Source organism: Calonectris borealis, chromosome 4 (assembly GCF_964195595.1).
Source record: "Calonectris borealis chromosome 4, bCalBor7.hap1.2, whole genome shotgun sequence".
NCBI classification, from domain to species: Eukaryota; Metazoa; Chordata; class Aves; order Procellariiformes; family Procellariidae; genus Calonectris; species Calonectris borealis.
This window is the reverse complement of record NC_134315.1, coordinates 20,670,570-20,688,238: the sequence shown is the minus strand read 5'-3', so window position 1 is coordinate 20,688,238 and position 17,669 is coordinate 20,670,570. Positions and strand designations below refer to the sequence as shown.

At 39.4% G+C, this 17,669-nt stretch overlaps 1 protein-coding gene across 4 annotated transcripts in view; it reads left to right on the top strand.

Annotated features, from left to right (window-relative positions):
* The first annotated feature begins 6,824 nt into the window (after positions 1-6,824).
* The window catches only part of DHX15 (DEAH-box helicase 15), a 51,412-nt gene continuing 40,567 nt past the window's right edge, over positions 6,825-17,669 (top strand). For 2 of the 4 annotated variants that reach the window (XM_075148853.1, XM_075148850.1), the window contains exons 1-2: positions 6,825-7,059; positions 12,824-13,172. In XM_075148853.1, the coding sequence (XP_075004954.1) occupies positions 6,992-7,059; positions 12,824-13,172 (417 nt within the window). In that variant the 5' untranslated portion in view covers positions 6,825-6,991. Of the gene's footprint in view, positions 7,100-12,823; positions 13,173-17,669 lie in introns of all 4 variants that reach the window. The other 2 variants (XM_075148852.1, XM_075148851.1) reach the window with 2 other exon arrangements.

Genomic DNA, 17,669 nt, shown 5'->3' with positions numbered 1-17,669 from the left:
CACAGATGAGTCCCAGCCATTCTCTTTTCTGGAGGCATCTCCTACAACAAGGAAATATTCACTGACATCATGCAAGGTGGGGTCCAAAAAAATTAAGCCTGAAAGCAAGCTGCTGCCTTCAGACCAAGTTGTCTGCTTTGCAGTCCAGGTCCAAAGAGTCTGAGCAAGACTATGGCAATAGCATGCTCACCATTCTCTTTCCCAGTACTTTGCAGATCTGGGCAGAAAGCAAGCACTTATATAATAAATCCAACCTGCGCATGTATAGATCAATTACCCCATGTGCACAGGGCAGGCTCAGTTATAAGACAAGAAAGAGGCCATGCATATGGCTTATCTTTGCAAAGGCAGAATTGTGTAGAAGACAAGATCACCACTACTCTAAATACAAAAATGAGCCTCGGGGCGCATGAGACAGTTCTTTATATTAACCTAGATATGGCTGTTACAATCTAAAAAAAAAGCTGCAAGTATAGTATTCTCCTTGTCTTCAGCTGAGAGACAAGTTGCTCTATCTCTACAAAGAAGGTCACCCACCAGAGTATTGTATCGGTACTTTTGTTTTTACAAGAAGGAGCAGCTTTAGCAGCACCCTCTCCTTTCCCTTTGGGAACAGGGTATGCAATGTAATATAACGGTGCAAAAAAACCCCCAAAACTTCTTTCAGCTCCTTTAGGACTCTTATACTGGTTTTCAGGTTATACTAAGGTTGTTACTCCCAGCTATGAGCTGGGGGTAGAATGACACGCACTAACAAATAATCTCACCTCTACAAGGCTGGGGCTTTATGGTAATAAGTTGTCAAGAGGGAGGTTACACAGCTGCAGAAGTTTAAATCCGCTTCCAGTGTTTTCACTGGTTGCTGTGCGTTTTTCTGCAAGTGGTCTTTTAACACAGTTGGGAGAAAAAATTTTGATCATCTGGAGAAAGAATAAGGAAGACCATTTGTTAAAAAATTGTGCCCAGCTGGGCAAGGTATGACTGTTAATGTTCATGGTTTGTTGCAAACTATTTCTAGGATATGATGGATTTTTATTCTGTATAATTTTCTACTGCTATTATTTTGTTAAGTAGACTGGAACTTATTATGAAGATAAGGATTAGTATTTACCACTTTAGATGTTAGTAGCCCATGAAGTAGAGGTTATTAGATCACCTATTTCACTGCTCACTAGCTTTTTTGTAATCTTAGCCTGTTGAAACCGTGTATGCTCTACATAGATAGCAGAAACTAAACAAATAAATTTCCTAATACTTAAGCAGATACTCAGAGTGAAGATGTACCACTACTAGATCCAGTGTGCCTAATCTTAGGCACGAATATGAATGTTTTACAGATTGTATTAAAGAGAGGAGTTTTAAAAAAAAGTCTTAAGGAGCTAATGCAATAGTGAATAAGAGATGATTGTACTCAATAAAAAAGGAATGAAAAATATATACCAATATGTAGTACATTTTTTCCTTCTGCTTATGTGAAAATTTTTCTAAGAAAATCCAAGAAAGAATCAGACCTTCGCAAAAGAAGCGCTAACTGAAAAACTTGTATTTGCTCTTCTTCCAATATTCTAGCACAAGATCAAACAACAAGCTTGAAATTGTGGTTTTCTCTGACTTTAAACAGCTCCCCATGAAATAGATACTACTCCCTAAAAACACCTTACATTTAGGGACCTTCTCCCAAGATTTCAGACTTGGCCTAGAAAGCAGATTGTAAGGAGCTTAAAAGGTAAACAGCCTTCACATACAACATATTAGCCTATAGTTTCAGACGTTTCTGAACATGGAAGGTATTAAAACAATGCCACTTTAACCACAAAGATCTAGAAATTACCAGAACAATGTGTAAATTCACATTGTGTATAATAACTAAATTAGATGTATAACCTAATTTCCTCAGGGGTGATATTTTGTATTTATACTGTCTCTTCAACTTATATTCAAAGTGCATAATGAATACTTGCTCTTGCAAGGTTTCTCAGAGGGTTCTACAGGTGACCATAAGGCCTCAGCAGGTGACTGAGGGGCTTAGAATAGCAGCTGGTTGTCTACAACAATGTATTTCCTTCTAGAGAATGGGGTTTGTCACTCTGGTTAATGTTCTAGTAGATACAACAACTGCAATCTCTCTCTTTTTTCTTCTTTATGAAACTTTACCAAAACCATTCAGACCTTTCTGACCTCCAGACTCAGTTACAATGGTGTGTTCTGTACGGGATAATGTTTAATAACCATCCACAAAATTCAGATAGTGACTATATGGCTGATAGTTTGCTGCCATGGCAATGCTGCTGTTGCCATGCTGGCTTCCTACAGCGTACTTCCCAGAGCAATTAAAAGTGTTGATTTATATATATTTGAAGTGTTGCAAAGTTTAGTTTCTGTAATTACAGAGAAGCTGCCTCTTTTCTTCACTGCAGAAATTGAGATCCGTTCATGTATTCATCTTTATATTTTTAAATTTGAAAAATGTGGAAGTCTGACATTTTTAAACATACTCTTGATTGTGGGTTCTTGTCTCAAGTATTCTTTCTCTGATGATATCACAGAACATGAGGATAAGATCCATTTATTTACATGGGCTTGGTGGGGGAGGACAGAATGAGAGCTTGTCTGTGATGAGCATTTGCATTTAAGGCTCCTGCATAATTTTTGAAGGGTATTACCCATTTTTTTACATATATATGTATATATATATATATATACTTTCAAAACAGTGATTGCAATGATAATTATCAGAAATAGCTCCAGTTTTAATATTTTTAAATTAGTTTGCAGGAAATTATTTAGTATCATGTTTTGTAGATTTATAAAAAATAGGGGTTAGACTTGTTTTTAAAAAGCAAACTATTAAAAAAATATATATTGGCAGCGCAAATGTGGCCATAGCATTGGGAGCATATAGGCTATAGCTTAGAGTCTACCGCGAGCCAGCCAGCCAGCCATAAAAGAAATATGTACAACAGAGGTTTTAGGGCTCTAACACACAAGCTTTAGCAGATTTAACTTCCCCTAGCTGTCTGTCTTACAGCTCTGCTCATTATTATGGCTTCCATTGCAGCAGCAGTTTGTGGTTTCACTTCACCATCCCCTGTTTTAGCTTAAGCCAGTGAATAAGGTGTGTTTCAACTAAGATGCTAGATTGGATAGATCTCATTTTTCTGCCCTTTACAGACTTGGTAATCTCTAGCAAAGGGATGAAGCAATTAGCTACAGGCAATATCCTAAACTGTGACACTAGACTTCTCTGTCAGAAACTCACCTGATCCAGGGTAGGTCTTTGAGATCCATGTTTATTCTTTTGGGGAGAGGACAATGAACAATCATAAAAAAAAAAAAATTTAGAGATAATGTTATTCTTCTAAGCCATTGTTTCAGTTTTAAATGTTAATGCTCCTTTCAACCCAAATAGCATAGTAAGTAGTATGCCCATACCAAAAGCAAAGAAATATTCACTGGAAATTGGCTAAGAAGATTTTGATACCAGTGAGTATACTTTTTAAACTAGGGTGAGAAATGGAGAGTAGAAGAGTAGACAGTCAAATGGCAACTCATATAAATGTCTCCTGTTTCAGTAATCTAAGATTTTCATTTTTATAAATGGATATAAAAGACTTGGGGGGGGGGGAACATAAAACCCTCTTATTTAACAAATGCCTTTGAAAAGGCAGAAAATATGCTTAAATATGCCCTATTTTACACATTCCTTTCATCCTTTAGGCTTTTGACGTAATGCTTATCACTTTGTCATTATGTCAATTTGTGCTTACCAATCTTTTTTTCTCTTGTCTCATCTTATACTTAGGCTGTGATCCTGCGAACACTTACCTACATGCTTAGTTTTGCTACCCTTAGTAATCCCTTTGAAGTTAAAAGGATTATTTGCATTAGTAAAATAAGGCATGTGTGTGCTTGCAGGATGAAGGCCTTACATTGTAAATTCTTTGGGATGGGACCAGATCGTTTATTATGCAGTCATATAGCTCAAAGCATGGTTGGGTGGAGGCTGAGTTCAGGAGTTTGCAAAGTATTGTTAACAGAGTGGATTAGTATGTGAGATATCAGTCTGGGGCACAGCACTTAAGTAGCTGCTCACCCCAACTAACACATAATCTTCTTCCCCTCTTTTTTGCATTTGCTGCTGAGGTGTAGCCTAAGATCTCATACCTGCTGAGATACCCGCTCCTTTTTTCCTAATTCCTAAAGCAGAAACTTCCTTGGTGTTGGCCGTGTGGTAACCTGGAGCAAGACCATAAGTAGCTTTATGCTGCTGTGCATAGGGAGAAGCAATCAAGATCTGGAATGCATAGCTGCAGAGCTCTCCAGGCTCCCATTGTTGGACAGTTGCTGCCTTCTGAGAACTGCACAGCAGTAGCTGCTCATCCCAACTAATGCATGTAATGCTTTTATCTTCTTCCCCCGTTTTCCCACTTCCCAGGGAGACCTAGCCACTATTTTTTTTCTCCCTTCTCTGAGAAGCTAAATCTGTGCTATTCAAACAGTCTATTTCAATAATCATTTGCTTTTGTTTAAGACAGCCATCATTTAAAATCCACTTGAGGAGATGTGTAGAAAGCCTTACCTTAGCTGCATTCTGAGAACGCAGCTCTGTGTACACTACCACAGCATCAGAAAAAATAAGCTTCATATTTGGGATAGAGAGAGACACCCTGTAACATCCTCTGGTAACTTCTGATATAGATATTCCAGTGTTTTTGGAATCTAACTTGAAAAATTATTTCCAGTTTCACATGGAAAACTCAAAATCCAGTTTTCCAGGAATATTTATTTCAGACGATAACTCTAAGCAGACAAATGTTATTTTTATTACACTAGCATTTAGAACGCCACAGTTGAGCTGTGGGTGCCATTTTGTTGTATTATCTAAAATTAGGGAGAGGAATACTCTTCTACTAAAGAACATACTCTAAGGACTTGTCTACATGAAATATTTCAGTAGTTATACTGATGTAATCCCAGAAAATCTTTGGAACGTGAAGCTATGGACAAACACCCACTTGCTGAGCTGGCTGTACTTGTGGAACAGGTCACTGCTGCTAGATGATCTTTCCTGACCACTTTTGTATTTGTTAGCTGAGTTGTTTATGTGAATGCTCCCTTGCTCTCACAGTCAGATAGAGTTAACAAAAATTTAGTATTTAAAACATCTGAACTAACCCAATCCTTTTGACCAAAATGCTTAGGGAGCGAGTGCTCATGCAAGTAACTGAGCAAAGGTTGTGGTAATCTCTGGCAGAAGGGCTGTGAAGAGTGACGGGGAGCAAGCCTTGCAAAGTGCATGTTTTTCAACAAATGCACCTAGGTGAAGAGACATACTGATATGATGGTAATGCTTTTAATTTCTGTTTCAAAACGACTTGTCTATGGTATGAATTTAAATCACTACAGTGGTGTTGAAGGAGCATGAAGTAGACTGGGAATGGAGAGGGGAGGAATAGAGAACAGAATGTCTAATGGTTGATGTTCTCCACATAGCTGTCAGAAATATCAAGAACAGTGCGTCTTGCCTTTCCAGAAGCTCTTAGAGACTGGCTTTTACGAGCTGTGCTGAAGTATCAAGTGACCGCACTGGAAGGTGAGGCAGCTGCTGAGACTTAGTGCTGGGAGGGAGCAGAAAAGGCTGAAGGAAGTTGTTGTGTGAGAGCAGAGGCTGTTCAGTTGAGCACCGAGTGTGCTTCTGACCTGAAGACATGGTCATTAGAGACATTTCATTGTCTGACTTCACCATTTCCTGCCCAGGCTCATCTGTGCCTTCAATTTGAGAACAAGTTCTGTTTGTGTGGATGGTTAACCCAGTTCTTAAAAGGTGCTGGGGGAGGTAGGAGATGGGGACACAGCTCAGAGGCACAAGGAACAACTCTGAGGACCAACTCTTCCGGACCAGGCTTAAGCCTGGAGATTTCTGCTGGCAGTTACACTGGTTGGAAGCGTGAACAATAACTAATTACAGCTGTAACTGTTCAAGCAAAACCTAACTGTAGTGAGGAAGTGGCACTTGAACTCGTATGTTTCGGTTCACTTCAGGAGTTGTGTTACTAAATGCCATTGTAGCCGTGCTCACACTTAGAAGACTTTGATGTAGTAGAACTAAACAGGTCTACTGGCGTCTGTGTCATGAACATGGGTTTCCCTTGTACTGGTAATGTCACACAGACAAACTACAAGAGAAAGTGGCAAAAAGTAGTAACTGTGTTTCTGGGTCTTTGAAAGACAGTTAAATTTTTTCCTCAAGAAATACACTGCCATGAATACTTATTGTGACATTTGAGTAGTTAAAGGCTGTATGTGCTTTTACAGCACACAGCTTTAATGTCCCTGCTTTTCTCGTATTCCAGCTGCTACAGATGACTTGTGAAAAACTGCCCTTTTCCGCACGCAAAGCTAACACACCCAGGGAAGTCTGCGACGGCCTAAAATAGGGGTTTGCCAAGATAGTTATTCTGGTTCAAACTCCCTCTGTGCAAACTCCCGTTCCAGCGCAGGCGTGCCCGGGGGGAACAGAAAGGGCTGCGGAGAGAGGCTTTTCTTATGGGGCATCAACGGTAACGGCCAGGCTGCCAGGCCCTAACAGAGCTGCTCCCACTCGCCGCGGAGGGCCCTTGCGCAGCCCGGCCCTGCTTTCCCCAAGCGGCCCCGTCCCGCAAGCGCCGAGTGCCTCCCGGCCGCCATCATGGCGGGCCCCGCGCGACCGTTGGGCGCGCGCCGAGGGAAGGCTTTTGCAGGCGGACCCGCCCGCCCGCGCGCGCGCGCTCTCCGCCTTCTTCCCCCCCGGCCCCGCAATCTCGCCGCGCGCGCCAGCGTCTCGCGCAGTCCCGGCGCTTCCTTCCGGCCGCCATTTTAGTCGCTGTGCCTGGCCTCGCGGCGCTGCTGCTGCTGCTCGAGGAGCGGAGAGCGCGCCCCGCCGCACCCAGTCCCGGCCGGCCCGCCGACCGACCGCCGCATCCAGCGGCTGCTCGCCTCCCCGCCCGCCGCCATGTCCAAGCGCCACCGCCTAGATCTGGGGGACGATTACAGCTCCAGCAAGAAACGCACCACCGACGGGTAAGGGGCGGCTCGGCCCGGCGAGCGCGGCCTGCGGCGGGTGGGGGATCACAGTGGCTCCCGCGCAATCCGCTCCCCATCCTCGGCTCTGGTCGCTCCTCGCGGGGCTGGGCCTCCCCGAGGAGCGGGGCGGCCGCCATGTGGGGGGGAAGGAGAGGGTTGCGGCTGCCGAAGCCGCGCGGCGAACCCTCAGCGGCGCCGCCTCGGCTGGGTAGGCCCAGGAGCCTCGGCGGCTCCCTAGAGCGCTAGGCCTAGGCCCCGGGATCGGCCTTTCTGGTGGGGCCAGGCCCCTCGGTGGGGGCGAAGGAGACGGATGGCGGCAGCGCGGTGGTAGGGAGCGGGCGGGGAGAGCCTCGTGCGGCAGTGTTGAGAGGGAGAAGGGGAGGAAGCCGCCGGCCTAGCCGCTTGGGCGAGCTGGGCTGGGCTCGGCTCCCGTCGCGGCGGAGCCGGGGGCGGCGCGCTGCTCGGCCCACTCCCCCGCGCCTGGCTTTGTCTGCGGCTCTCTTCGTTCTTTATCTCTCTCTTCCCGCGGCCCCCCCCCCCCCCCCTTCCTTTTTTGTTTGTTTCCTTCTTTCCCTTTTTGGCTTGAGAGATCTGGCAATGCGGTCCTAGAGGTTGGCATGAGGTTTGTTCCGCCTGTATAATTAGTGCCTAGCCTGGTAGGAACGTTATTCCTTTGTTAACGTCTTTCATTCAGTAACCCGCAGGGATATGCTTGACTTTAAATAAGAATCGACGATGAGGTGGGTTTTGGGGTAGGGGTCGGGGAGGGATTATATTTTTTCCTTAGTTTTGCAAAGGTTAAAGTTTTAGGACTGTACTGCACAAGCTTTAGCAGATTGCAGGAACACAGACAATACACTGATGTTGTCCTTTTATACACAGTTGTTTTAAAGCTTCTCTGCATAATCTCTTACCCTCTAATGGGGGGGGGGAAGGCGGATGGCTCTTTAAAGTAAATTTCTGAAGTCTAAAGGAACACGAATAAATACTATGTTTATCTATACTGTCTTTGATGGAGCACAAAAGACTTCCGTGAATTAATCCATTTCTAAAGTCCAACAGCATTGTTTTGGACCGGAGTATTTATCTAAGAAAAATGCTTAATCTTGTTCTCAAAGCTTGCAATAACTAAAAGTCTACCATGGCAGTTAGTGTTCCCTGATAAATCGCCTTTGCAAAACTTGCCTTTTTTTTTTAAAGGTGAGCTTGTATAGTTTCAGTTTTCAGCCCCTAGAGTTTGATGCATTTTCCTCTGCTAAACATAATCTTATTGAGCTATTTATCTCCTTTAATACATTTTTGCATGATTTGCCAGAAGTTGAAATAGCTCTTCTGTGTATGCAGAAAAATTGTACATATGCAGCTTTTTTGTGTATAGAGATTTTTGTAAAATTTTCAAATGGTTATGCCAAAACTGGGCATTATTTAAATGTGGTACAACTGTTACGGTTGATTGTAAAGATAATCTCAGGTCAGTATTTCCTTGTTTGTATGTTGGTGGGTTTTATAGCTTTGGCATGGTTTTATTTGGCTTTGTTTTTGCTGATTATCTACTGTCATCCTGAACTCTTAGTCTTACCATTTTGCATATACTGTAATGAGTTCCCACCAGCAGTAAAACTTTTTAACCAGAAGTCTTTGACCTTTATGGCACCTAAAAACTATACAAGTGCTTTGTCCCTTCATCCTCTGCCAATAAAAGCATAAGACATAGGACTGAGAACAAGTCACTATAAGCATAATTATTGAGCGTGATTATTTCTAATATTACTTGAAATCTTAATTCATGTAGCAGAAGCCATACTAATGTTACACTGTCTTGGTTTATTTTAGGGTAGTTTGTTTTTACAGCTTATGGAAGGCTGTAAGGAAGATGCACAGAGAGATTCTTGTTAATAGCATGTATGTACATGTCTTCCTCTGTGCTGAGAGTGCCTTTATGCAATTTAGTTGGTTTTGAAGTTGGATTAAGCTGAATTGGCTCCTTGGATGGATACCACTTCACATGCAGAATAGTAGTTTATCTTGCATTCAAACTGGACCACCTGACTAAATATGAAAGTTGTATCAAGTTACCCCGTGTTTTTTTTAGTTCCTTTTTAATTGAGGCCTGTATTGGTATGTGTGGCTCTACATGGCAACGGTGCCAGGCCCAACAGGGTTGTTGGTGTAACCTTAAGCATCAGCATGACATATGTTTTCTTCCAGTCTTGAAGTATTACCTATGAAATAAAAAACTTTTTGGAAAATGGGAATTGTATGGAAGATTTTTTGGTTACAGTGTTCGTGTGAATTGCATACATGCTATTTAAAATCTGTTATTTTTTTTTCCAAACATACTTAACTTCAGTTGTTGTGTAACATCACAGTTAACTCTGTTAGTGAGATGTATCATTCAGACTGATTGTACTTTAGTTTTTTTAGGTATAGAACAGAAATCCTCCTTTAGCTGCATTGGCTTTTTTGCATCAACTCTTGCCATGTCTAGCAATGGAGAAATAACACCGATGTTAATGCTAGATGTGCGTAGACTTTCGCTGTGATGATCAGTGGTTTTACCCTGTGCCCTTTGTTTCCATTTTTGTTTTTATGTGCTTTTCATCCTCTGACTTAGTGATTGCTACAGTGTTTCTTTTGTATCCACGTGTGTATATATATTATATATGTGTGGACCTAAGGAAGTGAAAGCAGATAGCAGATAGCAGACTACTTCACTTGAAAAACAAAGCAAAAAAAACCCCAAGCCCCTTCTGATTATGGAGACTTACGGGATTCAGACACAAGGCAAATGTGATTAAGTTATGATTCTTTTATTGTTCATTTCTGGGTTTGAGATCAATCTTCTTTGTGCAATAATGAAAAGTAACTTACATGTGACAGTTTATAAATGAAGAATTGCAAAGTTGCATTTTTAGAAAGTTTAGTAAATTCATATGGCAGCATAACTGTCATTCCTCACTTCTCTTGTTGACCAAAGGAGTCTGGATGTGTCTGCTAAGTTTCAGTAGTAACAGGAGACTGGGAAACATTTTTAGGCAAAAAAAAAACCAACCCCAAACATTTTTAGGCAATAAAATGGTAAGTGTTAGAGAGTAAGTTTGAGGGCATGTTATGTGTTGTGTTTTTTCTGTGCTGAGATCTGGTTGCCCCCACTTCTTTTTCTTTTTTAAAACAAGAAAGAGACACAACTCTCTTGATTAGCCTGTAAGAAGTTTTTTACTTCTGAAATGTAGCTAGAACTTGATCGGTTTGTTTTCTTATTTGTATGATTAAACAGCTGTAAAAGTTCAACAAAGAAACTGAGAAATGGGGGATTAACAGGACATTACATTCTGGATTGTATTTATAGTCCATTTAATCCACTGCCTTGTTCTTAAGGTTGTATTTTTATCTATGTTTCAAGCCCACACAAATTGCTACCAACACAGAAGATGACAGTGGTGCCCTCTCCCTTGTGCTGCAAGTGAGTGTTTGGGAGACTAGATCAGAGAACTGATCTGAGTTAGAATTAACATTGCTGGAGGACTTGTTCTTCACGAGGCCATTGAAATGCTTATACCAACACAGGAAGGGTTGGCAACAGTGTGGGTCTGTTCGATTTAGCAGTAGCGCTGGTTTTATGTGAGGCTGAAGCGTACCTGAAGATACATTTGACAGTCTGTGATGTAGAAGCTTCTGACATCACACTGTTTAAGTAAATGGTTATGGAATAGTTTGTTTTGCTGGTGTTTTTTTACATTTTGACTAGATAACAATGAGGAATAAAAATCTTTCAGAAGCGCACACACACAAACCCCCAAAAACCCTTCAGTGAAGTGTGTGCTCTTACCACGTTGTTGCATTTTACCCTGGCTTTACCATTCTTGAATTGCTTTTATACCTGTATTTCCTTTTCTTATTAATGATGTCACTGTCTGACCATGCACTTGTTTATCCCAAGACCTGCAAATATTTAAAAATCTGATTGTGAATAGCTCATTAACTATAAGTCCAAAGCTTCATTCCTGTCTGATACATGCTATTAGACTCTTCCACCATTAAGTGTAGCATAATGGAGCCTAGTTCCTTCAGTTTGTAACAGGGTAACTTTTCCATGCCAGAGAATATGAACCTATTGGGTTCTGCCATATTTGCCTGCCATTTTACAGTAAGAAGAGATTTCTAGCTTGTACAGTATTTGACAGTGTTAGAAGTAATGTTGAAGCTATGATATCTCAGATTCAAGCAAATGATCTAAAAGGGCCTTAATTTTCAGACAATTCAGTGTCCAAAGCTTTAGGAAAATCTCTATAAAAGTGAGTTAGGTAAGTGACAGTAAACAGTATGTTTTGTAATCCTTTATTTTTAATGGGTCTGTGTTAAAAGAAGTCTTCTTAAAAAAAACTTACTGCAACAACCTCTGAAGCCATAATATGTTGAAGTATTGAGGGGAAAAAAATACAGCCTGCATAGATTACATTCATTTATACAAGAACAGGAGTGGTGGTTGTTTCCAATGTGCAGCACATTCTGAATTAAAATTTATAGAATCAGTACTAATATAATCCTGATTACTTCATCTTTCCTGTAGGTAGGAATTTCCTTATTACTTCACCGGTTACATTTGAATGCCAGCTGCATGTTTAAAAAAAAAAAAAAAGAAGCTGTGGAGGGGAGTGTTAGCCAGCAGTTTTCTTGAGAAATGCTCTCAAGAACTCTTTCTTTCAGGCATGCCTGAGTGCTGGTAAAGAAGAGGGGGAAGTTTTGTTTTCCCTTAATGACTATTCCTAAAAATGTTTATATGTGCATTTACAATAAAGCTGGTGTTGACTTAGCTTGTTGCTTTGCCTTTTTGATGGGATTCCAGTTAACATAATGAACAAAAGAAGCTGAAGCTGAGGATATCCTCAGTTTTGCAGGCAAAGATGCCGCTAATTTTTTGACTTACACTAATTTAAAATGTGATGGGGCGTTTTTGTAAAGTGGGGCTTATTTCAAAGTGCTGAATTAGGGTAAGCTTGGGATTTTTATTAAAAGCATGTCGCTATAGTTCTTTGTGTCAAACTGGGGATTGATTTGCAAGTGTTTCAGTGTTTGTAGGGAGAGTGAGATTATATGCAAGAACAAGTACGTGGATTTGCAAAATTAGAAACTGCCACTAAGACTGAGGCCAGAGATTGAAATTTGAGTGGATAACTATGGTGAAAATAATACTGTTTTTCTTTTGCAAGTGCAGTGAACTTTTTACTTAATATTTGGAACAAATAGGAATACATAAATGCTGGTTGTTTCAAGTGTGTAGTAGGAGGTGATACTGGAGAAGATGGTACATCTTGGTAGTGTTAGATTCCCTTGCTAGGTAGGCAAGAAGATTATTTAATGTTCTCTTATTTTTCTGCAGCATTAGCAAGTAGGGATGGGAAGAATTGTGAGAAAAATCCAGAATGTACAGATGATTCTTTATAATCATTAAATGAAGAGGGTTAAGATGATGCTCTCCATGTGATGACTTTCTTCAGTATTGCCTGTAGTGAGAGGAGCTGTGGCAGTGCTTATGTACAATGAGTGTAACTATGTATATTTAATATTCAGTATGCATCATATACTGTTACTCTTTTTGACGCTTATCCTCCCAGGTAGCAGTTTGCAAGGCTTTTTAAAAGATTTGGTTTATATCCACTTTGTACTAGATACCTTTAAAGTTGCTTTGTATTTAAATTCCTATTCTGCATTTAATTATTCAAGTATCTCATTTTCTGCTATGTCCCTTAACTCATTTTAGGAAAGATCGTGACCGGGACAGGGACCGTGATGACCGCTCTAAAGATCGTGACAGGGATCGTGACAGAGATAGAGATCGTGACAGAGAAAGGGACAAGGAAAAAGATTTGCGACCTTCATCTAACTCTACGTATTATGCAGCTGCTGGGTTACCAACTATAAAACCAGCAATGATTCCACACAGTATTAACCCTTTCACAAATCTACCACATACACCACGATATTATGACATCCTGAAAAAAAGGTTACAACTTCCTGTCTGGGAATATAAAGAAAGATTTACGGATATTTTGATTAGGCATCAGTCATTTGTGCTGGTCGGAGAGACTGGGTCTGGTAAAACAACACAGGTGAGTTCTTATCTATATGATAATGCAGTTTTTTAAAGGTTGAGACTGTTGCTAGGTGTGTGTGGAGGTGAAACTTCCTTTGGTTTCTTGAAATTCATTGTGTCAGAACACCTCACAAATTATAAGCAAAACTAATTTGATGAATGCTTTATTTGCTTAATGAATATGAAAGTGAGAAGAATTTTTCAGCATCTTCCCCTTTCACAATCCAGTCCTGTTCTCTGGCCCCTACTTCTGTTAGGCTTGGTAGTTATCTTTTTGGTAAAGGAAGTTGTTTTTTTGGTAAAGAAAGATAAGAGATTTTAATGGCTAGACGGAAGTGTGGTAATCCACAAACTGAGGTGATGATTCCAAATTTACATCTGTAATTTATTTAGCTGTTTGTGTAGGTAGCAGCTGGAAGGTAGGAAAAAAATACAGAAATAGGGACTTGTTAGTGTTTTATGGAACTTACTGCTACAAGTATGAATTTAAAGGGAATTGAAATGTCAGACACAATTCTGACATGATCTGATAGAATCATGTGTTTTGGTGATATTCAAACTTAAGAGGAAGTGACTTGTGTTTCCTTGGTACTGAAACTTCTCAGAGGTCATATAGCTTTCCAGTGCTGCAGTTAAACCCACTTTTTTTTTTGCAGATTCATGGCTTTAAAAATCTTCCTCAGCACTAAAAATAGTGATAACAGATCTGTAAAGCCTCCTTAACCCTTAAGAAGAATTTTGAGGACCAGTAAACAGGGAAAATCTAAGATATAAGGAACACCACTGTGTATTTATAGCAGGACAAACTTGCTCAAACCTTTAATCTATCCTCTGGTTTGTTGTTTAAAATCTGTGTGGAAAAGTGATGTAAAAAAGTTTTGTTCTGTAACCTGATAAATTCCTTTTATCTAGGCCGAAAATAAAAACTGAAGGATATTTTAGTCTTTATAAAATGGATTATAGCTAACTTGCAGTAAGTCTTACAGAAATAAATTTTTAGTCATAAAATAAAACTTGGATGTCTAGAAAATGTGAAGGACATAGTAGTACATTGGATACCTTTTATAATTGTACCTGAAATATTTGAAGTTATATGCCCTTCTTGCTGCAAATTTTAGAAATGAATGTCTTGTTGGGAAGGTACCTTACTGCATTATCTGTATTGCTTTTTTAATGTGTAAGCTGAGAACAGGATTTTACAGAATTCTTCAGAAAAGTTTGATTATGTAGTTACGTAGAAGAGATAGTATTCTGAACATTCATGTAAAAAAAAATTGGTACTTACCTGTATGAAAACAAGATTTCTTGTTGCATGATCTGAGAATCTGGAGATCTAAAGGGTGTGTGTTCTTAATATCTATGACTTAAATTTCAAATACATCTTACTGTCATGTTATTCCCCAGGCATAAAGCTTTTTCTGAATTGTCTTGCTACTTTACCCCTTATTTTCTGGAAGGATTTAAGAAACCTAAGGCATGTTTCCTAAAAATGGGATTTAAGCTACCAAAAGCACATAAGCTGTCTTGAAAGCTTCACTGCTTTCTCTGAATTTTGTCACTTTATGAGATTGCAGATGTTTTGAAACAATTAAGAGTGTCTCTGTAGGAACATATCACTGAAAATGATCCTGCTGCCACTTAATGAAAACCTTGTTTTGCATGTGGTAGTGTCAAATCCTTATTGTGATCAAGTGCTGTCTTAAAACCAGTTGGGGAGTGATAGTTTTTCTTCTCCTTACATTCATTGATCAGAGCAAGTTAAATAGTTATCTGTGGTTAAGAAACCCTCTAATGCTCAAATTGAAGGTGTACATAAACTACTTATGCTTGCTTTTATTGGTATAAAGTTGGCATTATTTGAAATAGATAATGAATTGTTCTTCCAAAATGATTATCTTCCCTTTCTTGGCGATAGTAGAAGGCTATATAGTCGTAGATAATCTTTTTGAGAGTGAGCTGCTGTCTGTCAAGTCCCTTCCCTGATTATTATGGATGTTTTCCCTTTAGTCTTGTAGAGCACCCGGGTTTGGGAATGCTTGGCTTTGACAATGGAGACAACAGAAGATAAAACTTTTAGACAAGTCTTGTTCCACATAAACTTTAAAAAAAAAAAAAACCCAAAGCACTGAAGAAGTATATTGGAAGCCAAGACCATTAATTTTCAAGTCTTCAGTATTTGCAGTGGCTTGATTTGTAATTTAAACTTAGCCTTCTGAGTTAACTGTTTTCTTTTAAATGCTCTCAGAATATGCTCAGTGGTGGAACAGGTGTGCTGAATTTCTTTTAGAAAGAGGTTAAGTATTGCTATAATTACAATGTGTGCTCCCTTTTAAATGTGGGATCACATGTAGTGCTGGTATAATAATTTATATTTCTCCCATAGATGGAATAGTAGAGTAGCATCTGCTTTCACTTGAGAATCTTCACTATGGAGGGTAGGATGCTTGTTGACATAACATAAGGGATGCCACTTTGTCAGCAAGTTTTCTTGGCAGCTGTAGTTCAGAAGCAAGGTGATTCTGGGTATAGCTTGATCTCCTGCTATCCTTGTAGTCCACAAGAGAATTGATATGGGTAAAAGTCTTGACACCTTTTCAACTAATGAAAATTCTGAGGATTCTACCATATAACTTCAACAGAGAAAGTTTTCAATAAATTGAAGTGGCTCAGAAAAACCAGAAGGACAGTGCTCTTTCCTCTCCTACCCTGCATCCCTTCAAAAACATGACTTTCCTTTGATTTTGGAATAGTCTTTGACTTTGGAATAGCCTTTAACAGCCCTCAGTGCATTTATCTTTGATCTTAGAGGCCACTGTATGTGTAGTTCCTACCTCCTCATGTTTATGGTGATTATATTTGAAAATCTCTCTTCATTGAGAAAGTCCTTGAGGTTAAGGGGGTGCTAACTAAAGCTATTACTCATGCTTTGATACTGATAAAAAGGCATTTTTTTAAGGAAAGTCAAGGGTTTGGTGATTTGTAGGGTTTTTTGTGTCAGTGGAGTTAACTTTATGTTAGGTTTTACAAGAACCAGATGATAAGAAGAGTTCAGTATATTCCCAGTCATGACTGAAGTAGAAAATGTAGTATGGCACTGTCCTTTTTCCTAGTGTTTGTGTTTCTTTTAAAGTTGGATGTGAAAAGTATTCTGGTGGTAGTCAAAATCAGCTTAACACATTGAAGTCAATGTAGCTGTCTTCTTTCATTTGACACCAATGCTGACGGTTTTGCTGTTTACTGGAAAACCACTTCTAAATTATTTTTATTTCATGCTACTGTGGCCCAACAGACCTGCTGTTTTAAAGTTTATTTCAGGACTTGCTCTTTTTAAAGTCAAGAAGCTTCATCTAATATGCTTAGAGTTGAGTTTTTACTAGTGACTTGGGAAGCAAATTCTTTTCTCTACACTGCACATTAGGGGAGTGTGTATGTGTTGCAGGGTAAGATTCCAGGTTCATGCTGTCAGTGTTCGAGAACTGCTATTATTTTTAGTTTTGAATAGGATTTCCAGAAATTCGAGTTCTTTTCTTCTCAGCAGTCTGTTAGTCTCCTGTCATATTTTGATAGTCTTTGCTTTCTTTTTTTTTTATAATGGAAATATGTTCTCCATTTTAAAAAAAAAAAAAAGTTTTTTCATTACAGTCTACACTTGCCTGCTTGTGGGTATGTTTTAGTGTTCAGTTATGTCCATTTTGCTGTGGAAATACCATATTCTAGAAGAAAAATTTTCCTGGTTTAAATTACACTGCTTTTCCTGTTATTCTGCATTGGTGCAATGTATAAATGTGTTTTTTCCTCTGTAAACATGAGCTTTTAAGAATATTTTGAAAAGCAGTTACTGAGGAGGAGTGGATTTTATTTGATCTGTAGACTTGGAACTAGTTGTGTCTGGAGATGTCTTCTCATAAAACATCACACTGAGAACATGTTAAGAATATTCCATCTTCATCACACTGTTACTGACCTTAGAAATTCTTCTGAATAAAGCTGCTTATTTCGGGTGATTCTTACTGTTTCCAGACTCCTAAAGGAGCAGAAAACTGCTGACTGACAAATGAAATAAGCGCTAACAGAGGAAGGAAAACATAGGGGTTTCATATCTAGTTGATAAAATTTCCAAAGAACAACAATTAACTAAGTGAACATAACTATTTATTTGTTCATTCTATTTGTTGTGATTCCTGGCTAAGATGATTTTTTTTGTATCACTAAAATATTTCTTTTTTGTTACTGTATTAATAAGCATTACTTTTAAAACCACAAACTATAATTTGCTTACTGTAAAACTTTAAACAGCAAATTGTGCTATAGATCTCAAAATTCTAAGTGTTAACTTTAATTTTGGTTGCTTTGGAGCATATTGGCTGCTGCTAAATATCTGTATAAGGTACTGATCTAACAGTGCTTAAAGGTACTGTGAACCTATGTATTTCCTTGATAACTTCATAGATAGTTATGTACGTGCTTAATGTGAGTGTGCTTTATTTAGTGGCATTGGGTCCAACTAGCTAGT